This window comes from Stomoxys calcitrans, chromosome 5 (genome assembly GCF_963082655.1).
Source record: "Stomoxys calcitrans chromosome 5, idStoCalc2.1, whole genome shotgun sequence".
NCBI classification, from domain to species: domain Eukaryota; kingdom Metazoa; phylum Arthropoda; class Insecta; order Diptera; family Muscidae; genus Stomoxys; species Stomoxys calcitrans.
Window position 1 is genome coordinate 116615859 of NC_081556.1, and position 27175 is coordinate 116643033.

General features: G+C 39.4%; 1 protein-coding gene across 1 annotated transcript; it reads left to right on the forward strand.

The window, feature by feature from the left end:
- Positions 1-18457: 18457 nt before the first annotated feature.
- Positions 18458-26713, forward strand: LOC106092352 (uncharacterized). Its single transcript, XM_013259186.2, has 2 exons — positions 18458-18795; positions 26315-26713. Exons 1-2 carry the CDS (start codon positions 18781-18783, stop codon positions 26630-26632), a joined length of 333 nt encoding a protein of 110 aa, XP_013114640.2. The 5' UTR covers positions 18458-18780; the 3' UTR covers positions 26633-26713.
- Positions 26714-27175: the final 462 nt, after the last annotated feature.

The window sequence follows — 27175 nt, forward strand, 5'->3', positions numbered from 1 at the left end:
GTAACAGACTGTCTTTTCGGTTTTGATTAATGCCAGCTGGGATTACAGCCATTGTCGGCTCTGTTAATGGTGATGAGCTGTTGCAGTTTTAGCCACCATTCGAATAGTTTCGATTAAATCTTTTCTTTGGTTTTATTTACAATTAAACACAAATGGGTTTTTTTCCCCATTCATTGGGGGGAGATGAAAAAAAAACCGCCAAACAATAAGGCCCAAAAATTCCAACATGCTTTGAATGAAACACAAATCTCTAAAACCCAATGAGCGATTAACAGCCGCGAGATAATACAAAACACTAAAGCCAAACGTCACTTATGCAAGATGAAGGCGACGTAGCCAGAGAAGTTGACTGCGAATGACGAAGATGTCGCTTTGAAATTCAATGCAAAGGTGTCCAGCCAAAACGATGGGGGAGAATTTCAAAATATTCATTACCCACACCGAAAACATCAGATATTTTTTCTGGACTTTTTTTATATCCACCATCGAAGGATGGGGGTATATTCATTTTGTCATTCCGTTTGCAACACATCGAAATATCCATTTGAGACCCTATAAAGTATATATATTCTTGATCAGACGATCAAGCCTTGTCCGTCCGTCTGTCTGTTGAAATCACGCTACAGTCTTTAAAAATAAAGATGTGGAACTGAAACTTTGCATAGATTCTTTGTTTGTCCATAAGCAGGTTAAGTTCGAAGATGGGCTATATCGGACTATATCTTGATATGGCCCCCATATAGACCGATCCGCCGATTTAGGTTCTAAGGCCCATAAAAGCCACATTTTTGGGCTGAAATTTGGGACAGTGAGTTGTGTTAAGCCACTCGACATCATTCTTTAATTTGGCCCAGATTGCTTCAGATTTGAATATAGCTGCCATATAGACCGATCCACCGATTTTTTTTTTTTCTGTCAGCCAACACGCAGGGGATGACCCCTATGAATGCAGTGCATTGCGTTGGCGAGAGGAATTTAGGACATTATTGACATTTGTCTTACATCTTTGGATGTCAAAGTGGGTGGAAACAGCATTAGCCGGAAGTCAATTCCACATACGAACGGTTCGGGCGAAATAAGAATTCTCTCGATAATGCATTGTGCGATCCGCTGGCCAATCAATTACAAACGGGTGTGAGTTCCGGGAATGTCTAGTATCCCTGACATACAACCTTACCTCAGGAGTAAAGAAGACGAATATCCGACAAACACACACCATGAAAGAACCGATAGAACAGCGCCAAACAACCCACATTGCGGCGATGATGAAGGGAGGGGGCAATAGGGTTGGATAGCACACTGTCCCCAATAAACGCCATCGCTTTCCTCTGTACATGGTCCAGTAGCTCCAGGGATGATTTTGAAGGTCCAGCCCATACATGTGAGTTTTACTCCATTTTCGGTCTTATGAAAGTGGTGTAGATGTTAAGACGATCAGACGGAGTGAAGTAATTCGTACACCGTTTAAGGAAGCCTAAACACTTGAATACTTCTTTCGACAGTTCAAATACATGTTTAGCCCAACGGACACCACTCTGTATTTTCACGCCCAGAACATCAAGAGCTTCTGATTGCTCAACATCTATACCGTTAATAGACAAAGATTATCGTAATGGGCCAGCGAATCGTTTGTGTAACAACAAACAGCACTGACTATTCCGTGCATTAAAATCTACTCGATTTAATTCCAGCCCTCTCAGAAATGGACAGCAAATCCTGGCAGAGTGTATCGTCCATAACCCGCCTTTTGTCCTCAATCTCTCAAAGACTCGACCTATGGTCGAATGAGTACGAATGACAGAGATTACTGTCATCCGCAAATGAGTAGATCGGATTCGATGTCTGACCCAACAGATCGTTGATGAAAATAAGAAAAGGAGAAGAAGAAAGAACAGAGATCTGGGGTACAACTGCGGTCAATTTGAGATTATTGGATGAGAACTCATCTATAACGACTCGAATAGTGCGATCTGGAAATAAATCGCTCCGTTCGATTGGTCGGCACCAAATGCGACAAGCTTTGATAGTAGTGCACCGTGCCAGACCCTATCAAATGCCTTAGAGATATCCAGAGCCCCAACCTTACTCTCACCAAATTGGTGGATTGAGCGACTGTAACGTTACGACAGAAGTGCCATAAGGTCGCCCGTAGAGCGATTTCTGCGGTGTTGTCATAGTGTTGATGACAAGATGGTGATTAACCAATGCTGAAACAATGCTGTGATCGGAGTTACCAAGAGGTGCAAGATTATTAACTTCATACTTTTCAGGGTGTGAAGCTAAAAAAAAGGTCAAGAGTATTATTTTGGTGCCCTTGGGTCTAAGGCCCATAAATACCACATTTACTATTCGATTTTGCTAAAATTTGGGACAGTGAGTTGTGTTAAGCGACCTTCTTCAATTTGGCCCAGATCGGTTCAGATTTGGATATAGCTGTCATATAGACCTATCCGCCGATTTAGGGCCTTAGGCCCATAAAAGGCGCATTTATTATCCGATTTTGCCAAAGTTTAGGACAGTGAGTTGTGTTAGACCCTTCGACATCCTTCTTCAGTTTGGCCTAGATCGGTCCAGATTTGAATATAGCTGCCATATAGACCTATCTCTCAATTCAAGATTTTTAGCGCACAAAAGCCGCATTTATTGTCCGATGTCTCCGAAATATGGGACAGTGAATTAAGTTAAGACCCTCGACATATTTCTGCAATATGGCACAGATCGGTCCAGATTTGGACATAGCTGTCATATAGACCGATCTCTCGATTTAAGGTTTTGGGCCCATAAAAGGTGCATTTATTGTCCGATTTCGCCGAAATTTGGGACAGTGAGTTGAGATAGGCTCTTCAATATCCTTCTTCAATTTGGCCTAGATCGGTTCAGATTTGGATATAGCTGTCATATAGACCGATCTCTCGATTTAAGGTTTTGGGCCCATAAAAGGTGCATTTATTGTCCGATTTCGCCGAAATTTGGGACAGTGAGTTGAGTTAGGCTCTTCAATATCCTTTTTCAATTTGGCCTAGATCGGTCCAGATTTGGATATAGCTGTCATACAGACGGATCACTCGATTTGAGGTTTTTGACCCATAAAAGAGGCATTTATTGTCCGATGTCGCCGACATTTGGGACAGTGAGTTGTGTTAGGCCCTTCGACATTTTTCTGCAACTAGGCCCAAATCGGTCCAGATTTGGATATAGCTACCATATAGACCGAAAGCTCGATTTAAAGTCTTGGTCCCATAAAAGGCGCATTTATAATCCGATTTCGCCGAAATTTGGGACAGTGAGTTGAGTTAGGCTCTTCAATATCCTTTTTCAATTTGGCCTAGATCGGTCCAGATCTAGATATAGCTGCCATATAGACCGATCTCTCGATTTAAGGTTTTGGACCCATAAAAGGCGCATTTATTGTCCGATTTCGTCGAAATTTGGGACAGTGAGTTGTGTTAGGCCCTTCGACATTTTTCTGCAACTAGGCCCAAATCGGTCCAGATTTGGATATAGCTAACATATAGACCGAAAGCTCGATTTAAAGTCTTGGCCCCATAAAAGGCGCATTTATAATCCGATTTCGCCGAAATTTGGGACAGTGAGTTGGGTTAGGCCCTTCGACATTTTTCTGCAACTAGGCCCAAATCGGTCCAGATTTGGATATAGCTACCATATAGACCGAAAGCTCGATTTAAAGTCTTGGCCCCATAAAAGGCGCATTTATAATCCGATTTCACTGAAATTTGATACAGTGACTTATGTTAGGCATTTCGACATACTTGTCGTATATGGGTCAGATCGGTTTACTTTTAGGTATAGCTACTAAAAAGACCAATATTTTGTTATACACAATTGAACAATGACTTGTACTTATTAGTATTTGGTCAAATTCGGAACATATTTCGATATATTGTAGCTGCTATGGGGCATAAGGTGTGCATTTTTCACCGGATTTTGATGAAAGGAGGTTTACATTCATACCCGAGGTGGTGGGTATCCAAAGTTCGGCCCGGCCGAACTTAACAACATTTTACTTGTTTTATGTTGATGAAGCCAGCTGAAGATGCGCTTCTGTTAAGGCGGATTTAACGTCAGAGTTGACTTGTTGACATGGGTATGGTGTTGTTCCGCCACCTCAAACTTAGCCATTGTCACGTTTTTTTTTTTTTGCAATTATGCATGAAATATTTCTAAATGAACAATTTTTCGATGTTGACTATGTCCCTCCTCCTCTTCGTCTCTCGAATTGCTAGCAGGTGTTTTGAGGTAAACAAATAATTAATTATAGAAGCAAATAGTTTTGAACTTGCGTGTAGACAAAATTAAAAAAAAAACTTACAGCAAATTAAAAACGTACACCCGTTTATTAGATTTTATGTTTGGAAGTTTTAATTTCATTTTGTCTTTTGATTGGAAAAATATACATATAAAAAGCCCATCGATCATTTTTATTGCCGATAGTGATGAGGCCGAAACAGCTCCATTTGCCGCAGACTTTGCGGCAGTTTGTAGAAACGTGCAGCTGCTGTTGGTGTACAGTGTTTTCCTTATGATAAATGTTTACGAACAGTAATTTAGCATAACGAAGTTCAGGGCTATGATAAATTTTCTCTAAAGACAAAATTTCAATGAAATTTTCTCTAAAGACAAAATTTCAATGAAATTTTCTCTAAAGACAAAGACAAAATTTCAATGAAATTTTCTCTAAAGACAAAATTTCAATGAAATTTTCTCTAAAGACAAAATTTCAATGAAATTTTCTCTAAAGACAAAATTTCAATGAAATTTTCTCTAAAGACAAAATTTCAATGAAATTTTCTCTAAAGACAAAATTTCAATGAAATTTTTTCTAAACACAAAATTTCAATGAAATTTTCTCTAAAGACAAAATTTCAATGAAATTTTCTCTAAAGACAAAGTTTCAATGAAATTTTCTCTAAAGACAAAATTTCAATGAAATTTTCTCTAAAGACAAAATTTTAATGAAACTTTCCTTAAACACAAAATTTCAATGAAATTTTCTCTAAACACAAAATTTCAATGAAATTTTCTCGAAAGACAAAATTTCAATGAAATTTTCTCGAAAGACAAAATTTTAATGAAATTTTCTCTAAAGACAAAATTTCAATGAAATTTTCTCTAAAGACAAAATTTCAATGAAATTTTCTCTAAAGACAAAATTTCAATGAAATTTTCTCTAAAGACAAAATTTCAATGAAATTTTCTCTAAAGACAAAATTTCAATGAAATTTTCTCTAAAGACAAAATTTCAATGAAATTTTCTCTAAAGACAAAATTTCAATGAAATTTTCTCAAAAGACAAATGAAATTTTCTCTTAAGACAAAATTTCAATGAAATTTTCTCTTAAGACAAAATTTCAATGAAATTTTCTCCAAAGACAAAATTTCAATGAAATTTTCTCTAAAGGCAAAATTTTAATGAAATTTTCTCTGAAGACAAAATTTCTATGAAATTTTCTCCAAAGACAAAATTTCAATGAAATTTTCTCTAAAGACAAAATTTTAATAAAACTTTCCTTAAACACAAAATTTCAATGAAATTTTCTGTTAAAACTAAATTTCAATGATATTTTTTCTAAACACAAAATTTCAATAAAATTTTCTTTAAACACAAAATTTCAATGAAATTTTCTCTAAAGACAAATTTTCAAAGGGAATGTACACCCTTAAGGAACAGTGGCAAGCCCATTCCATTTCCACCGATGAAAAGTTTATTTTGTGATGTTCTCACCAGGAATCGAACCCAGGCTTCAGCCTCATGGGCGGATAAGCTAGCCTCTGCACTACAATGGCCTCCAAATGCTTTCCTTAAAATTCAAAATATCGATTTCCGAAACAATGGAGCTAAAAATCTTAGACGAAATAGCCATGTTCGTTCGTCTGTTGAAATCCTGCCGCAGTTTTAGAAATGATGGAGCTGAGTATGGGGCTGAAACTGCACAGATTCTTTTTTGGTCCATAGTCAAGTTAAGTTCGAAGATGGTCTATATCGAACTATATTTTGATATAGCCCTCATATAGAGCGATCTTCCGATTTCGGGTCTTATGCCCGCAAAAGACTCATCACCCGATTCTACTGAAATTAGGCACAGTGAGTAGGTTAGGTTAGGTTGAAAAGAGAACATACACCTAAGCCAGTAATGAGTAATGGTTAGACTCTTTATATCCGCACGGAGAATGGTCCAGTTAGCACTTTATTTGAATAAAGCTGCCACATATACCGATCTCCTGATTTAAGGTCTTGGGCCCATAAAAGCGCCGCATATATGACATTATTTTGCTAAAATTTGGCACTGTGAGTTGTCTTAGGAACCTGGTTTATGGATCGATCTTCCGGTTTAAGATCTATGGCCCTAAGAAGCAAAACTTATTACGCGATTTTGATGAAATTTAGCAGTGTGATCCGTGTTAGGCCCTTCATCGACCGTGTGGAGTATCGTTTAGATCGGACCATATTTGGATATCTCGATTACAGGTCTTTCACCCCTAAATTGCAGATTTTTTGCCCCATTTTGTGTGGTGAGTTGTATTAATCCTACCTACACATACTTCTTGAATACGGTGCTAATCAGGAAACCCGTTGGGATACAGCTCCATATACACCGGTCCCACAATTTATGGTAGTTTTTGCTATGTTTTGGAAGAATGAGCTGGTTTATACCTTCGACGTCCGGTATGGGTTTGGTCTAGATCTGACAATATTATCAGATTTGTCTGGCGCAATATTTATCTGATTTGCACGAGGGGTTTTATTATGACTTCAATTAGTCTATTGGTATGCTCGGTGGATTTTGACACAAATGCGTACCTCCAGACACTATGCCCACAATAGGTCTCTCAGGTTCCTCAGATACTTGACCGCAAATTTGAATAGCAAAACGGGGTAGGGTCCCACACCAGTCACTTGAACTAAATGTGGCCCCTCAGTTACTTAACCCTAATTTGTTTTCTACAGTTTGGTATTCTTCCTCCAATCACCTTTCATTTAAGCCCCAAAATGCTATGACAGTTCCACATATTTATAGCCAAACATCTCGCTACCTGATCGATAATAGGTATATCACAATTTTAACCATACATATGCTTGCTGAATAAAAATTAGTTTGGATGCCCATCCCATCCAAAAAGCTTTTCAGAATACCATATTGCTCCGATCCATGCTATATGCTCACTGGATTAAATTTAGGTTGGATGCCCTTCTCATTAAACCGTTGTCTAAAATTTTGCTCCTCAGCTTCTCAGAAACTTTACTCGGCAGTTTCATGTTCTATATCCAGCAAAGGTTCGCATCCGTTTGCCCATGGCGAGGAAAGTACGATCTGACACTGCATGGAAGCTGGAGATTGAAAAGCTGCAAATGCAACCATTGGCAACGGCGTACTCCACTCGACTGACCCAACTTCTTGATGAAAGCACTCCTTGTTCCGATGATATAATGGCGCAGTGGCAAACCATTGTCCACTTCAAGGAAATAGCCGGAAATAGCCGTACTTGGGTACCGGAAGCCTCCCCCAAGAAACCCATGGTACGACCAAGAGGGTCGAGATGCCATTGAAGCCAAGAATGCGGCATATAGAGCAACCCTGGAATCAATAGCAACGCGCCAGATGAAGGAGATATTTTGGGAGAAAAGAAGAGAGAGGAGAAAAGACTTTTCCGCAGAAAGACGAAGGAAATGGAAAGTCGTGAGTGCGAGTGAATTGAGATGTACAGGAGTCAGAATGAAGTCCGGAAAGAATAAACCAACAAACCGATAACTTTGGTACAGGCACATCCTTCTGCAGAGACAAAGTAGGAAATCTGGTTACTGACAGAGATAGCTTGCTGAGCTTATGGAAAGAACATTTCACCCAACTGCTAGTGTCAGACGATGGCGGCGAAAAGGATACCGCAGAGCCACTCAATGGTGATGGTATAGAATGTTTACCTTCTAGTCAGAATGAGGCCCAAGCAGCAGTGACCCGACTGAAGAACAACAAGGCAGCAGGTGCCGACGAGTTACCAGCTGAACAATTTAAGACCGGAGGCGACACGCTGATAAGGCGTATGCATCAGCTTGACTGTCGAAGAACTCATACCCCATAATTAGAACCTCAGCATACTATGTACCGTGCACTAGAAAGGAGAGAAGACAGAATGTGCCAACTACAGAGGAATAAGTCTCCTCCCCATTATACATCGCATACAAGCGTACTGGGTGAAAAATTAAAACCTAAAGTCAATGAGATAATTGGGTCCCATCAATGCGACTTTAGACCCGAAAAATCCACCCTAGACCAGATATTCACACTGCGCCAAATCTCGGAAAAGACACAAGAAGGACATATCAACACCTACTATATCTTTCGACTGCCCTCTATGTTCAAAGGTATTTCAAGACATGTCTGAGTTTGGTATCCCTGCATAATTAATAAGACTCTGTAGGATGAAACTTGCTGAAACACGTTAATCAGTAAGAAAGAGAAAGAGTGTCTCCGAAACATTTAATATCAAACAAGGTTTCAGACAAGGTGACAGCTTATCGTGTGATCTGTTTAATATCCTGCTGGAGAAAATTATACGAGATGCAGATGTGAATAGATGTGGCACATTAATTACAAGAGAACACATGCTACTCGCCTATGCCGACGGCTTCGACATCATAGGTCGGTCAACAGAAGTAGCAACTGCAGCCTTTGAAAGAATCGGTACGGACAGTCAGGTCGAACCGCCGTAACCGAAACAAATTACACCAGTTTTGAAATAAAGCGATGAATAATACTGGCAAACATATACTACTTTGGCCTAAGTAAGCAGTTTAGAGACAGACGAAGATTGCACTATACAAGACACTGATACTACCCGTGTTGTTATATGGTTCTGAGGCTTGGGTACTTGCGAAAGCAGACCAGGCAGTGCTTGAGAGAAATATTCTTCGTAAAATATATGGACCAGTTTGCTTTAATGCTTGACGACGATAGCATAGTTACACGTATCAGAATGGATGAAGAAGCTCTATTCCATTGTGGATGAACAAAAGCCCGATGGAAAGATCAAGTGGTGGGGGACACCTTTAAACTTGGTGTCAGAGATTTTAGAATGGGCACAGAAGATCGAGGCGCTTGTAACGCTGTTCTACGTTCGTCTGGTGAAACAAATGTTCTGTCATAACCAATTGAAGTAAGTAAGTAAGTATCCTAACAGCTTTCACTTAAGCATAGAATTTTTTTTTCTTTTCTTCTTTTCTCTCGCTACCTATATTGTTGGCAGATCGTAACGCTCAAAATATTTCCTCTTGTTTCACTTAACCCTGCATATATCGCTTAAATAGGACGAAATGTTGTCAGCCCTACTGAAGGACCACCATAAAACAGAAATTTGCATTTGAGATCGAATCTCAAGGAGAACAGCATTTGAGTTTCTATTGAATAATTGATATGGTTCGATTTAAAGAATCTGGTTTCTAATGAAGTAATCTCTTGAGTGAACTTACCAACATAAATTTAAATAACCTGTAAAAGAAACAAAGGGGATATATTAGAATAATGAATGTAGATTATGTAATCGTGGCAAACAGAAATTAATTAGTTCATTGTAATAGATCGAGAGAAGAAGAATACCCATTTTTTCTTGATACAAGACCAATATTGATTTAATCCATTAATAATGAGTAAAGATGGGTTTCTATCGGGTAAATACCAAACGCTTATTATTGGGTACATACCCAATAAATACCTTTTTTTGGTTACTTATTTGGGTATTTATAATTTTGCAGATATCTTGGCTATAATAAAATTTTCCAAACAATTTTTGATGTTTCGTATTCTTTGTGTATAAATCTGACCTTGTGATCTCATAAAATCGGATTTTAGTTTTATATAGCCGCTATATAGACAGATCTTCCGACTTAAAATCTTGAGGCAATAAATTGGTCATTTTTCATCCGATTTCGATGAAATTTGGCACAGTGAGTTCTGGTAGACTACCCTACCCTACCCATTTCTGTCAAATGTGGTCCAGATCGGACCATATATGGATATAGCTGCCATATTTACGATCACCTGATATAGTGTAATGAGCCTATAAAAGGAGCATTTTGCATTCCATTTCTATGAAATTTGGCACAGCAAGTTCCGGTACGCCTCTAAATTTTTTTGTATAATATCGTCCAGATCAGACCATATTTGGATATAGCTGTCAGATAACTCCAATGCATTATTTTCATTTTCAGTAGCCATGCTTGAAAAAAAATAAAATCTGTATATTTTTCGTTCGGGGTCACCAATGTGGTATGGATAGATGTGTTCGTAATAAAAACTAATTCAAAACTAAACTTTATTATACAGAAATGAATTTCTTGTACATTGTCAAAATTATACTAAGCCTATGTGATAAATATTCAGAATAATAAACAAAGTTGTTTTTACGAAATAATAAAATTATTCTAAGGTTACTTTGATAAATATTTAAATTAAGAAACGAAGTTATTTTCACAAAGTGTGCCACCACAGACCTATCTCCTGATATAGAGTATGGTATAGAGTATTGTGTAGAGTATCTGGTCCACATTCTCCATATGGTCCAACCTGGATGATATTCAACAGATAGATTTAAATTGGTATCAAAACGCACTGCTTCAAATTTAATCAAAATCGGATGAAAAATTCTCTTTTTAAGGGCCCAATACTCTTTATCAGGAGATCGGTCTATATGGCAGCTATATCCAAATATGGTCCGATCTGGATGATATTAAACAAAAAGATTTGGAGGTGTACCGGAGCTCGCTGTGCCAAATTTCATAGAAATGGAATGCAAAATGCTCCTTTAATTGGCTCATTACACTATATCAGGAGATCGGTAAATATGGCAGCTACAATATATCCAAATATGGTCCGATCTGGACCACATTTGACTCAAATGGGTTGGGGTCTACCAGAACTAACTGTGCCAAATTTCATCAAAATCGTATAAAAAAATAATCACTTTTAATGCCTCAAGAGTTTAAGTCTAGAGATCGGTCTATATAGCGGCTATATATAACTAAAATCCGATTTTATGGGATCAGAGGGTTAGGTTTATAAAAAAAAAATACGAAATCATAAAAAAATGTTTGGAAAATCTTTTCATATCCAAGATTAGGTTAGGTTTAAGTGGCAGTCTGCCATCAGACTCACTTAGAAGCAGAGATGGCCTGTCAGAAACAGTGACGTATATGACATACATTTCCGACGTATATTACATACGTCGAAAACGTCGTAAACCTAGCCAAAAAACTAGGTTTCTGACAGAAAAAAAAAATTCGAACGAAAATATGTCGAATTTTTGATCTGATTAACTAAAAATTTTGGCATAAGTATTAACACTCCATGTACCGTTTCACTTGACACTTCCTCAGATGTCATGCATTTTTAACATATGTCGTTTACAACAGCTTTCAAAAAGCAAATTAAACGGGAGAAGCAAATAATTTTGCAAAAGGATACAAAATAATTGCAATTTCTAAATATAATTGATGAAAACTAATAATTTGTTGATTTTTTGCTTCACAAAAAAATCCTTAAACGTTACTTTATAAATTGACTTGAAATTTGCGTATATTTCCAATTTATTGTGTGAAAAATGTAAATGCAAAAATTAAAAAAAAACTTTATATTTCTTTTATTGCGAAATTTTTTTACATATAAACTCTTCTATATACAACAAATAAGTGACAATAATATTTGTTAAAAATCAAACTTTTACACTGAGTTATTAAGGTTTATGACGTTTGCGACTTTTTCTACGTTTTATACAAGTATACGACGTTTTCGACTTTTACAACTTTTTGACAGTCGGAAACCTAAAAAATCGTCTTACGGACCATCTCTGCTTAGAAGTATACGTCCATTGTGATACCACAGGATCAGTAGAAGGAAGATGCCTTCTATTGTAGTTCCTATGGTTGAACCATCTAGATTGCTTTAAAAAACCAATAACTTGCGAATGTTCACATCCGCTATATCAGACAGGTTCTCAAAGACATGAGAACCTAATGTCGAACTTCTTCTGGCTGCTAGTGCGGGACACACACACAGAAGATATTCTATAGTCTCTTCTTCTTCGATGTCCCTACGGCTTCTGCAGAAGTCGTTAGTGGCAACCTTCAGTCTGTCAGCATGTTTTCTGATTAGACAGTTACCTCTAATGACGGGCACATTAACTGAGACGTCTGTTCTAGCCAATGACAGCAAAGCAGTAGACCTCTTCAAGTCTAGAATAGGTCACATAGTTTTGGAATGCTCACAGCCCCCTCTTTGTGACCATTTATTATTCGTTGTCTATTGGGGCTGGTCCTGAAAACTTAGCCAACATGTCGCTAGAGGCATACCCACAGATTCCAGTATCCCTGGAATGTGTAGGGTAGTTCCTAGTCTCGCAAGCTCGTCTGCTTAAGAATTCCCTGGGATATCTCTATGGCCCAGCACCCAGAACAGGTGAATTTTAAAGTGTTCAGCCATCTCGTTGAGAGATCTGAGACAGTTGAGGGCGGTTTTTGTGTTCAGAAATACGTTCACCAGGGATTAAATGGCAGTCTGGCGCTTTGAGAACATATATATGCCAATCGTTGTAATGACATTATACCTTAGCCATACCACCACTCTCTTAATTGCAAGGATCTAGGCTTGGTACACACTGCAGTGGTCGGGTAACCAGTTCTATGACCAAAGCCCACTTGGCCACTTAGTTTGGAACCATACGTATAGAATTCTATGTAACTTCTGTTACCAGGGATATCGTAGTTCCAATCGGTTCTATTAGGAATAGTGGTACAGTAAATTTTATCAAAAAGCGGATCAGGTAGAGTGTAATCCACCCTGCCTGCAATATCGAATATTGTATTAAGGATAACATAGTGTCTGTAGTCGCCACATGACCAATGAGAAAGCTCCCTTAGGCTCACGACAGTGGTCGCTGCAATTTGGGTAGCCACAATGTCCAGAGGCATAAGATGTAGCATTAAATTCAATGCATTAGATGGTGTCGTCCTCAGTGCGGCTGCGAGGTACAAACAAGCCAACCTTTGAATCCTATTAAGTATTGAGCAATAGGTGAACTTTTGAAGCGCCGTCCACCAGACCTCAACACCATATAGCATTATAGTTCAGACAACTGCAGTATATACCCAATGTATGACAATCGGTCTAAGCCTCCAACTTTTGCCAATGGCTCTTTTGCAGGGGTATAGGGCAAGAGTTGCCTTTCTTTGCCTTTCCAAAATGTTGGTTTTGAAGTTCAATTTCCTGTCCAGCGAAACCCTTAGGTATTTTGCGCTTTCTGTAAATGGAATATTCTCGCCTTTCAAGGAGACAGGTTCCACTGTAGGCAACTTGTATCTCCTGCTGAAAAGAACTACTTCTGTCCTGCACGGATTTCTTCCTAGACTACTTTGCTGGGGCACGCAGAGTTTCCTAAAGTATATCTCTTAAGAGTGCTGGGAAACTATCTCCTAACCGCAATTGCCACGTGATCAGCATATGCCACGACTTTTACACCTTTTTCTTCCAGATACAATAATATATTGTTAATGGCTATATTCCAAAGTAGAGGAGACAGTACACCTCCTTGAGGTGTTCCTATTGCTGACCCATCTTTTTAGATCCACAGATACCAAGCCTGCCCTAATGCACCTTTTAGTAAGTAAGTTATTAATCAATTTTCTTACGGTAGAGTTGATGCCTAGAAACTCCAACTCCTTCATGATTGATGTCGGTTTTACATTATTGAAAGCACTTTCGGTGTCAAGAAATGTCACCATTGTGTATTCAGTGACAATGACAAAACCCTCAATGTAGCCGACTTGGTCGTGAAGGCCTGTTTCAGTGGATTTGCCTTTACGATATGCATGCAGATGCCGCGATAGGCGATCTCCAGGCATCTTTGGCCAAAGATATGTTTCTATCAAGCTCTCTAGATTCTTCAGCATAAAGAATGACAGACTAATAGGACGAAAATCTCTTGCCTTCGTGTGGTAGGCTTTTTCTGCTTTCGGAATGAAAATGACCTTCGTGTCCCTCCATCCCACAGATATATATGACATTATGTTACAAGCAGAGTATATCTCCCTAAGCCCAGGAACCAGTCTATTAGACACAGTTTGTAATTCAATCGGTGATACATCATCAGGGCCTGGCGACTTAAAGGGGTTGAAACTTTATATCGCCCAAAGTATTCTCGGCTCAGACACAATTTCCCTAATAACCTCCGACGAATGCATACCAGTGACCACCTTCCCTAGGTACTTCATCCAAACTTTGATGCAGAAGTGGCCAGTCAATGTTTTCGAAATAAAGTGATTTGGATCAGCATCATTCACATAAAGTAGTCCAAAGATCTGCATGGATTCGGTAAGACAGCGCTAGACAAGCAAGTTGCTATTAAAATCACCAGCAACGATAATATTATTTTACTCGATGGAATTTATATCAAAAGTTTCTATTAGTACTTCAAAATCTATGGACGAATTTGGTCCATAGGCGCAACCCAGAAGTAGTTTAGTCTTGTCATCAGATACAAGTTTCAGAAATAATCATTCAATTCGGCACGAACGGTTTGACATACATTTGAGAGAATATCTTATACTATTTTTGACATGTATAGCAACTCCGCCGCCATGGGTATAACGATTCACTCTAAACAGTTTGTATTCAGTAACGTGAAAATGTTGTTATCGATATCAAGATGGAACCACATTTCTGATATACAATTCCTAACAGGTTTATACGTGAGCTACAGGGTGGCTGATGAATATTGCTACAATGATGAATATTGCTACATTTTTTTTTCGGTGTATGGAATACATTTTTCTTTTATTCATGTTAAATTAAATTATTAAATTAATTATTAAATTATTATTAATTAAATTAATTAATTAATTAATTAAATTAATTATTAAATTATTATTATTAAATAGAAAAAAAGTTATTACATTTTTTTTTGGTAGCGGCTTTCATCAGCCACCCTGTATATCAGGTTCTTGACCGATTTGGTCAAGTCATGACTTTGTTGGAAGTCATAATAGAACACTTTGTGCAAACCTCAGCCAAATCAGACAGAAATTGCAGCTTCCAGGAGCTCAAGATGTCAAATCGGGAGATCGGTTTATATGGGAGCTATATTGGCCTGTAGACCGATTTGAACCGTACTCCGCACAGTTTTTGAAAGTCTTAACAGAAAACTATGTTGAAAGTTTCAGCCTAATCGGACAAAAATTGCAGCTTCCAGTGATTCAAGTAGTCAAATCGGGAGATCGGTTTATATGGGAGCTATATCAGGTTATAGACCGATTTAGACCGTACTCGCCACAGTCGTTGGAAATCATAGCAGAACACTATGTGCTCAACCTCAGTCAAATCGGACGAATATTGCGGCTTCCAGGATCTCAAGAAGTCAACTCGGGACATCGGTTTATATGGGAGCTATATCAGGTTTTATACCGATGTAGACCATACCTGACACATTTGTTGAATGTCATAACAGAACCCTATGTGGAAAGTTTCAGCCTAATCGGATAAAAATTCCGGCTTCCAGGGGGTACAGAAGTCAAATCGGGAGATCGGCTTATATGGGAGCTATATCAGGTTTTAGACCGATTTGAAGAGTACTCCGCAAAGTTGTTGAAAGTCTTAACAGAACACTATGTGCAAAATTTCAACCTTATCGGACGAACATTGCAGCTTCCAAGATCTCAAAAAGTCAAATCGGGAGATCGGTTTATATGGGAGCTATATCAGGTTATAGACCGATTTAGACCGTACTCGGCACAGTTGTTGAAAGTCTTAACCGAACACTATGTGGAAAGTTTCAGCCTAACCGGACAAAAATCGCGGCTTCCAGGAGCTAAAGAAGTCAAATCGGGAGATAGGTTTATATGAGAGCTATATCAGTTTATAAACCGATTTGAACCGTACTCCGCACAGTTGTTGAAAGTCTTAACAGAACACTATGTTGAAAGTTTCAGCCTAATCGGACAAAAATTGCAGCTTCCAGTGATTCAAGTAGTCAAATCGGGAGATCGGTTTATATGGGAGCTATATCAGGTTATAGACCGATTTAGACCGTACTCGGCACAGTCGTTGGAAATCATAACAGAACACTATGTGCTAAACTTCAGTCAAATCGGACGAATATTGCGGCTTCCAGGATCTCAAGAAGTCAACTCGGGAAATCGGTTTATATGGGAGCTATATCAGTTCATATACCGATATAGACTATACCTGACAACTGTTGAATGTCATAACAGAACCCTATGTGGAAAATTTCAGCCTAATCGGACAAAAATCGCGGCTTCCAGGAGCTATAGAAGTCAAATTGGAAGATAGGTTTATGTGGGAGCTATATCAGCTTTTAGACCGATTTGAACCGTACTCCGCACAGTAGTTGAAAGTCATAACAGAAAACTATGTGCAAAGTTTCAGCCACATCCGACAAAAATTGCAGCTTCCAGGAGCTCAAGAAGTCAAATCGGGAGATCGGTTTATATGAGAGCTATATCAGCTTATAAACCGATTTAAACCGTACTCTGCACAGTTGTTGAAAGTCTTAACAGAACACTATGTTGAAAGTTTCAGCCAAATCGGACAAAAATTGCGGCTTCCAGTGACTTAAGAAGTCAAATCGGGAGATCGGTTTATATGGGAGCTATATCAGGTTATGGACCGTTTAGAACCGTACTCGGCTCAAATGTCATAAAAGAACGCTATGCGCAAAAGGGCTAAATAAGTCAAATCGTGAGATCGGTTTATATGGGAGCTATATCCAAATATATAAATTTGGATTTGGATATATTGTAGCTGTCATATAGACCGATCTGTCGATTAAAGGTCTTGGGCTCATAAAAGCCACATTTATTATCCGTTTTTCCAAAATTTGGGACAGTGAGTTGTGTTAGGCCCTTTCCTTCAATTAGGCCTAGATCGGTTTCTTCAATTAGGCCTAGATCGGTTCAGATTTGGATATAGCTGCCATATAAACCGATCCGCCGATTTAAGGTCTTAGGCCCATAAAAGCCACATTTATTATTCGATTTTGCTGAAATTTGGGAAGTAAGGCCCCTCGACACCTTTCTGCAATTTGGGTCACATCGGTCCAGATTTGAATATAGCTGCCATATATACCGATCTCTCAATTTAAATTTTTGGGCTCATAAAAGGCGCATTTATTGTCTGGTTTTGCCGAAATTTGGGATAGTGAGTTGTTTTAGTCTCTTCGGCAACTTTCTGCAATTTGGCTCAGATCTGTCCATATTTGGATATAGCTGCCATATATGCCGATCTCTCGATTTAAGGTTTTGGGCTCATAAAAGGCTCATTCATTGTCCGATGTCGCCGAAATTTGGGATAGTGAGTTGTGTTAGGCCCTTCGACATCCCTCTTTAGTTTGGCCCAGATTGGTTCATTATTAGCATTAGCAATCCCCAACGACCTACATCAGTATTAAGTATCTGGGAAAAATTTCAAGCGGCTAGCTCTATGCGTTCGACCACTATTGTGATTTCGACAGACGGACGGACGGACGGACAAGAACATATATACTTTTTTGTGGTCCTAGATCAAAATTTCGAAGTGTTACAAACGAAATGACTAGATTAGTCTACCCCCAGCCTATGGTGGTGGGTATAAAAATAATTTAAATTTTAAATGATTGCCTATACTGTGCAACATTAGTCACAGCCAATACTATCAATGATAGATCGAGTCGTTGAATGGACAACTTCCCCAGGGGAACACTGACGAAGTCAACACCGACATATACACTCACTGATATCATCATCAACAGCTGCGGCTACAACTTGTGCACCCGCTCTTGTCTATGACACTGCGAACATTTGACGACGTAAGCGTTAATGTCAGCACCAACAACAGCAGCGGCAGCGGCAGCGGCAAATCCAATAGTATTTGGTCTTTAAGCCAAGTGTTGAACGTTTAACTGAACCAAAAGTTTTTTTCTTTGTTTTTTGCCATAAAATACCCAAAAATTGTTTTGTTGCTTCTTTGTTCATCTTTCATCACCACACACCATAATCTGAGACCACCACCATGCATGATGAAGTGAAGTTAGTAAAGATGTTATGAATAACCCATAGACGTGTTAGGCGAGCAATAGACAGACCGACAGCAGCTATTGTAGATAAATAGATATTTTGGGAACCATGGCAAAGTTATTGCCATGCATGAAGCCAGGCAGGGCAACGCAGACGCAACAACAGGCTGCGACGTTGTCGACAACATCAGCCACACATCATGTGCGCCAAATCAACCAACCAACCATCCCCAGTCAACAAGCCAGCCAGCCAGCCAGCCAAACCGAAAAAAATTAATAAAAATGTAAAAAAAAAATATATAAAATTAAAAAAGTTTCAGAGTCTAAGACAATCAATTTTATTTAAATTGTTTTCTTTTAAAGCGAAAATCGCAGTCTTCATCGAGAGATACTCTGATAGAGCAGAAGGAGGCATTCACCAGCCAACAAAAATTGAACGAAACTCACAGCACTGCTATTTCTTAGTGAATAAAACTTTAATGAAATTTTTGAAAACACTTTAGTCACCTTTGCCATTTCATCAATTCAAGTTACAGCATCATCATCATCATAGCCCGCAACAGCTTAAAAAGGCTTGTAACGCGGTCACGGTTGCTTTAACCACAAAACCAAACGACGACGACTTCGATTGTTCACCATTTAATTGGCCAATAAGGATTAAAGTGCGGAACGGAATTAAACAAAACGCCAAAAACAATAACAACAAACACAATGAAGTTTTATGCGGTAATTAAAAAAATGCAACTTTTTTGTCAGTGTCAGTGTTATGTGTCGAATTGGAAATGAAACAATTTAATTAAATAGTTCAATGTCTAATGCAATACCACTTCGACTCATGCTCGAATATGGAATTTAAAAAGCCTACAAATAAATACCTTTGAAATATTTATGAACTTGAGTGATACTAGCGGGTAACTGACTTAAAACAAGAGGATAAAATAAACACAAAAATTACGTAACAAATACATAAACAATTTAAGGCTAAATTAAAAATTCTAAAAAAATTAAAAATTTGTAAATGAAAGAAAAAAAATGTTTATATATAAAATTCTTAAAACCAATTCCGAAACAAAGTTACCAAAATAAAAAATTAAGCAAGGCAAAAGTCGGGGAATGGCGACTATATAATAAAACTTCGCTCATATCAATGAATGCTGTCCGATTCAATTTTAAGCTCAGTGAGAAGGGACCTCCTTCTCATAGTCGAGTTCGAACGGCGTGCCGCAGAGTGATACCTCTTTGGGGAGAAGTTTTTACATGGCAAAGTAGTAGCTACCGAAAGTGGTCTAGGTATAAATCCGTGCAAAACAGAAGTAGTTCTTTTCAGCAGGAGATATAGTGGAATCTGTCTCCTTGGGTGTAGAGAATGTTTCATTTGCAGAAAGCGCAAAATACCTGGGAGTTTTGCTGGACAGGAAATTGAACTTCAAATCCAACATTTGGGAAAGGCAAAGAAAGGCAACTCTTGCCCTATACACCTGCAAAACAGCCATTGGCAAAAGTTGAAGGATTAGACCGCGAGTCATGCATTGGGTATATACTGCAATTGTCAGAACTATAATATGGTGTTATGGTCTGGTGGACGGCGCTTCAAAAGTCCAACTACTGATCAATACTTAACCGGATTCAAAGGATGGGTTGCTTATGCATCACAGCCGCACTGAGGACGACATCATCTAATGCACTGAATTTAATGCCACATCTTATGCCTCCGGAATATGTGGCTACACAATTTGCAGCGACCTCTGCCTTGAGGTTAAGGGAGCTTTCTCATTGGTCTTGTGGCGGCTACGGATACTGTGTTATCCTTGATACAATATCCGATGTTCCAGGCAGTGTGGATCACATCCTAGCTGAGCCGCTTTTTGATAAAAATTACTGTAGCACTATTCCTGACAGAACCGATTGGAATTACGATATCCCTGGTAACAGAAGTTACATAGATTTCTATTGGGTTGCCCAAAAAGTAATTGCGGATTTTTTAAAAGAAAGTAAATGCATTTTTAATAAAACTTAGAATGAACTTTAATCAAATATACTTTTTTACACTTTTTTTCTAAAGCAAGCTAAAAGTAACAGCTGATAACTGACAGAAGAAAGAATGCAATTACAGAGTCACAAGCTGTGAAAAAATTTGTCACCGCCGACTCTATGAAAAATCCGCAATTACTTTTTGGGCAACCCAATATATGGTTGGTTTCAAACTAAACGACCAGATGGGCTTTGGGGTATACCCTAAAGGTCTAGAATTGGTCATATCGAAAAGATTGCCCGATCACTGCAGTGTGTATCAAGCCCAGATTCTTGCAATTAAGGAAGACTCTTTCCGGTCAAAATTTTACCCTAAATTTGTATGCATGGTTTTTACTCTACTTTTCGATAAAAAGTACTGTATCACTATTTCTGATCGAACCCATTGGAATTACGATACCACTGGTAACGGATATCACATAGACTTTTTACGGATGGTTTCAAACTAAACGACCAGATGGGCTTTGGGGTGTACTCTAAAGATCTAGAACTGGTCATATCGAAAAGGCTACCCGACCACTGCAGTTTGTATCATGTAGAGATCCTTGCAATTAGGGAAGTGGAGGAATAGCTCAGATGTAATGTCATTACGACGATTGGGATAAATTTCTTCTCAGACGGCCAGGTGGCCATTAAATCCCTGGAGAACACAAAAACCTCGCTCGATTGTCACAAATCTCTCAACGAGATGGCTGAACAGTTCAAAAGTCAGCTGTGCTGGGAGCCGGGCCATTGAGATAACCCAGATAATTGTAAGATGGATGAGCTTGCGACACCAGGAACTACCCTACACATTCCAGGGATACTGGAATCTGTGGGTATGCCTCCTGCGATATGTAAGCTAAGTTTTCAGGATCATAGATGGTCACAAAGAGGGGGCTGTGAGTATTCCAAAACTATGTGGCCTAATCTAGTCATGAAGAGGTCTACCGCTATACTGTCATTGGCTAGAACAGATGTCTTAGTCATTGTGACCTTCATGACAGGTCACTCTCTAATCGGAAAACATGCTGACAGACTAAAGAATGCCAGCAACGACTTTTGCAGAAGCTGTGAATGCATTGAAGAGGAAGAGACTATAGAACACCTTCTGGGTGTGTGACCCGCACTAGAAGTCAGAAGGAGTTCGACATTAGGTTCTCATTTCTTTGAGAACCTAATGTCGGATGTGAACATTCGCAAGTTAGTGGGCTTTTTAGAGCGATCTGGATGGTTCAACGGTAGGAACTAGAGGGCATCTTCCTTCTACTGATCCTGTGGTATCACAATGGACAAAAATGTCTAAGTGAGTCTGGTGGCAGACTGCCACTTAAATCTAACCTACATAGCAAATTACCTTACAAATGTCGCCAGCATTAGAAGGGGATAACCAATGCTGAAAAATTTTCGGTTGTTCCTGCGAGGATTCAAACCCAGGCGTTCAGCGTCATAGGCGGACATGCTGACCTCTGCGCTACGGTGGTCTCCTAACTGGTAGTATTTGTGCCAAATTTCTAACGCCGAGCTTTTGTCCTTCGAAAATTATCGACCTTTCCACAGACGGACAGGTGAACGGACGGACAGACGGTCAGGCATTGTTAGATCACCTTAAAATGTCATGGCGATCAAGAATATATATACCCTTTGGGGTCTAAGACCAATATATCGATGTGTTATAAACGGAATAACGAAATGAGTATACCCTCACTCACAAGCGTGCGATATTCAATAGGATGTTCCAAGAAACAGCAAGTAAATGCGTGCTAAGTTCGGCAGGGCCGAATCTTGGGAACCCACAACCATGGATTCTGCTAACAATTAATGAAAAATACAATTAGTTGAAGGGCATAATTTTATTCTACATACCAAACGTCTGTCAAGCCAGATTATAGGAACCGAGCAAGAATAATCGAGAGACGGTTTCATATGGTAGCTTATATGAAACCTATCAGGTTAAAGACTGATTTGGACCCTAATTGGCACAGTTGTTGGAAAACGTAACAGAACACGGCATGAAAAATTTCAGTCAAATCGGATAAAAATTGAGGCTTGTGGGGACTCAAGAAGTCAAAACGGCAGATCGGTTTATATGGGACCTATATCAGGTTCTTGGCCGATTTAAACCGTACTTGGCACAGTTATTGGATGTCACAACAGAACACAGCATGCAAAATTTCAGTTAAATTGAATGAAAATTGAGATACAAATTTCAGCTATATCGGACAAAAATTGCGGCTTCCATGAGCTCAAGAAATCAAATCGGGAGATCGGTTTTTATGAAGGCTATATCAGGTTATGGACCGATTTGGACCGTACCTGGCACAAATGTTAGAAATCATAACGGCAAACTGTGTGCAAATTTCCAAACAAATTGAATAAAAATTGCGGCTTTCATGGGCTCGAAAAATCTAATCGGGAGATCAGTTTATATGGGAGCTATATCCAATTTTTGCAATCCCCCAATGACCTACATCAATATTAAGTATTTGTGCAAAATTTCAATAACCTAGATCGACTCAAAATGTTGAGACGATCAATAATAGATATACATAATGGGGTCTTGGACGAATATTTCTAGGTGTTATAAACGGAATGACTAGATTAGTATACCCTCAAAATTTTAAACGCCTAGCTTTACTCCTAAGAAAGTTAATGTGCTTTCGACAAACAGACGTACGGACATGGCTTGATCGGCATAAATTGTCATGACAATCAAGAATATATATACTTTATGGGATCTTAGACGCATATTTCGAGGTGTTACAAACGGAATGAGGAATCTAGTATACCGCCATCCTATGGTGGAGGATTTAAAAAGAGTCCCTTAATATTGACACCTCAATGAATTGGACGGCGCTCAATGATGTATGAGAAGTTTGCCCTTGTTCCTAAATGGAATGTTCATGCGCAGATTTCCATTTGCTTTAGACCAATACTTAGCTTAGATTGAAAAGTAAGTGCGAATATTCCATGCCACTAAGAACAAAGACCTTAGTCAGAAGTCGGCTTTTTTTTCGGCTAAAAACCAAAACATCATTTCCGTACAAATTACAAAACCCCAATCTTTTCCATACCACGACCCTAATGTGGTTCATATCTGGTATTGTGTCCCCACCTAAGTATGGGCGCCTGTTAGCCGGCACCTGGCAATGCCATAGGAAGTGCTCCAACGTCTCATCATCCTCTCCGCATGCCCTACATATGCTATCATATACCGCACGGATTTTGCATAAGTGAGCTCTTAGTCCTTTGTGTCCCGTACCGAAAGCTATACTGAACACTTTCTTTCTTCTTTCAGTAATAACCTCGTCTTCTCATGATCCGGATCTCCCCATAGGATTTTCGTCGTCCTACCGACCGTTTCGCTGTTTCACAGTGTTACGTGTCGCCAACGACTTTAATACGGCCAACATAGATCCGAAGGGCTTCGGGTTAACCAAGTTATTGACTTCAGTCCTCTGGGCTTCACTGCCAAATCGTGTGCTGTTTCATTCACCCTTTCACGATGAGGCCTGTCATCTCAACCATGCGGATCGCGTCGTTAATCTCCTACTTACACTCCAATACAGTTCACGACCTTACCGTCTGGTAGTTATTGTCCTTATGACCAGTTTACTTTCCGTAAATCCACTCCACGTCCTCTCGGTAGCACCATACCACCTCACGCATTCCGTGATCGCCCGGATCTCCGGCTGCAATACCGAGTCATGATCAGGCAGTCAAAAACAGATCTCAGTCCCTGGGTTTTTAATGTGGATCAGGCTCACTCTGTCCTCTAGCTTTGATCCACCTGTGTAGCATAATCTGCCAGATGACAATACCAGTGTTCCGTCAATCCAAGGCAGTGCCGCTGGCATTCACTCCACCGCATTCCGATCCGAAACCTTTTCCATTCCTTTCAGTTTTACTATCGTAGCCTTGGTTAGATCAATACTTGCTTATGCCTCTTTAGTTTGGTGTAAGGTGGTGGAGAAAAAGTGCAACAAAAGGCGGGGCGATGGGGACCACGCCTTCTATGGCACTGGAGACTATAAGCGACCCATAGACACACAAACATACATAGGCATAAGAAAGTCCCGGCGGCCATGAGAATAGGCGACGGGAGAATGGATTGAGAATAGAAGCAGGTCATACCATCGTGGTATAATCGGTTTCACATAGGATACCTGAGACGGAACTTGAGGAGGAGTGCGAGGCATGGTCTTGGAGTGACAGAATTCTAGTATTGCCATCTGATAATTCAATCTACTGGGATGGAACAAAGCTAGTGGACAGAATAGGCCTGTTGATCTACATTGAGCAACCAGGGACGAAGATCTGTATGCGACGGCCTCACCATAATAGATACTGCAAGCGGAGATTGTGGGTGAACACGGAATGCATGGATGGTGTAGTGTTAATGCAGGGACGTAAAGTGTGAACATCTTTACGGACGGTAAACTTGCCATCAGAGCTATAGCAACCAGGATGGTAAGGTCACGAACTAAGAAAAAGAATAACGGCTTCTCTAAGAATGGCATAATCCCCATCTTTTATGAGACGAGCCATATCGAACCAAGGATCATGGTCCCAGCGGACATACATGAGTGTCCGTATGGCTTGCTGCATTATTACGGGATACATGGGAGTAATAGCATACTAAGCACAATAGGTGCACTTAGTGACAGCATGTGTAGGGCCACCGTAGAGCAGGGGTTAGCATGTCCGCCTATGACGCTGAACGCCTGGATCGAATCCTGGCGAGAGCATCAGAAAACATTTTCAGTGGTGGTTTTCCCCTCCTAATGCTGGCAACATTTGTGAGGTTCTATGCCATGTAAAACTTCTCTCCTTCTCTCTCGGACTGTACTCATTGATATGTGAGAAGTTTGCCCCTGATCCTAAGTGGAATGTTCATGGACAAAATTTGCATTTGCATGTGTAGGGCGTGTGACGAAGATGCCCGGTTTTCGCACATACGATACAGGACTTGAATCTGCTTAGGGGCATAGAATGGAAAACGATTAAAAATTCTGACATAGATCTATTCAGGGCTACTCTCCAGATATAGAGCGCACAGTAACACCTCGAAATATTGATCTGCGACCCCATAAAGTATAAATATTCTGGATCCTCTCGACATTCTGATTCGATCTAGCCATGTCCGTCCGTCCGTCTGTCGAAATTACGATAGCGATCGAACGCCTAAAGCTACCCGCTCGAAATTTGGCACAAATAATTCCTTTTAGTGTAGGTCGGTTGGGATAGTAAATGGGCTATATCGGTCGATGTTTTGATATAGCTAGCATATAGACTGATCTTGGATCATGACTTCTTAAGCCACTAGAGGGTACAATACTTATGCGATTTGGCTGTAATTTTGCATGAGGTGTTTTAGTATGACTTCAAACAACTGTGCTGAGTATGGTTGAAATCGGTCCATAACCTGATATAGCTGTCATATAAATCGATCTGGGGTCTTGACTTCTTGAGCGTCTAGAGGGCTCAATACCTATCCGATTTGGTTGAAATTTTGCACGACGTGTTTTCTTTAGGCTTCCAACAACTGTACTAAGTATGGTCTAAAACGGCCCATAACCTGATAAAGCTGTCATATAAACCGATCTTGAATTTTGACTTCTTGAGCCACTAAATGGCGCAATGCTTAGCCGATTGGGATGAAATTTCACACGACGTGTTTTGTTATGACTTCTAACAACTGTGCTAAGTATGGTTCAAATCGATCCATAACCTGATAAAGCTGCCATGTAAACCAATCTGGGATCTTAACTTCTTGAGCCTCCGGATGGCGTTATTATTATCCGATCTGACCGAAATTTTGTACAACGGCTTTTCCCATGACTTTCAAGATACTTGTCAAATATGGTCCGAATCGGTCTATAGCCTGATACAGCTCCCATATAAACCGGTCTTTCTATTTTACTTCTTGAGCCCCTAAAGGGCGCAAATCTTATTCGAATCGAATATTCTACTATGGACTTCAACATTCAATTCAATTATGGTCCGAATCGGGCCATAACTTGATATAGCTCCAATATTATAGCAATTCTTTTCTTTTCGCCCTTTGTTTGCCTAAAAAGAGATATCTAGAAAATAACTCGACAAATGCGATCTATGGTGGAGGGTATATAAGATTCGGCTCGGCCAAACTTAGCACAATTTTATTTGTTTGATTTACTTTTGGTTTTATTTTTTGCTATATGTTTCACAAATTATTAATAAATATATTTTTCAGTTTTTCGTCGTGCTGCTACTCGCCATATTTAACCAGTCATCACTAGGCCTACCCTTAAGAGATTCCCCCATAAACACCATAGTTATACCTTATGAGCCATACATAAGTCAAAAAATTTTCAATGGCAGAGGAGAATTGAAACGAGTGTTGGTTCCCATTAACATGGACATTGTGCCAAGAGGCAATCTCAAAAAAGGTCAACTGGGAATGGGTAAAAATGGTGTCGCCCTGAATTTCGCCGAAGGAGCCTATCCCGTTTACTATATGCCCAGCAGTGTGAATGGAAAATTTAATGGCAAAATATCTTTGTTGGTGTAGCAAACGCTGATCGCAAATAATGATATATTATAAGATTATTTTTTTAATTCTACTAACATTTATGTAAGTGTAAGTGCTGTGATAAACTGCGCCCTTATTTTCAGTTTTTTGAACAAATAAAAATTATTTAAGATGATAGCCATACAATACCTTGCTAAATGTTCTTAGCATAAGACCAGTAAGGAAAGGCAAAAGTCGGGCGGAGACGACTATATTATATCCTACACCAGTGAGTCTACCTGTTACTATGAAGCAAATTCGAGAGCATATACATGTTTTTAAAGGACAGCAACAAAATTGTGGCTACTGCAGCCATAACAAGTAAAAGGGCGTTAAGTTCGGGCGGGCCGAACTTTGGATACCCACCACCTCGGGTATATATGTAAACCACCTTTCGTAAAAGTCCGGTTTAAAATGCATATCTTATGCCCTTATAGCAGCTATATCGAAATATGTTCCGATTTGAACCAAATTATAATAAGTACAAGTCATTGTTCAATTGTGTATAAAAAAATATTGGTCTTTTTAATACCATCTGAACCT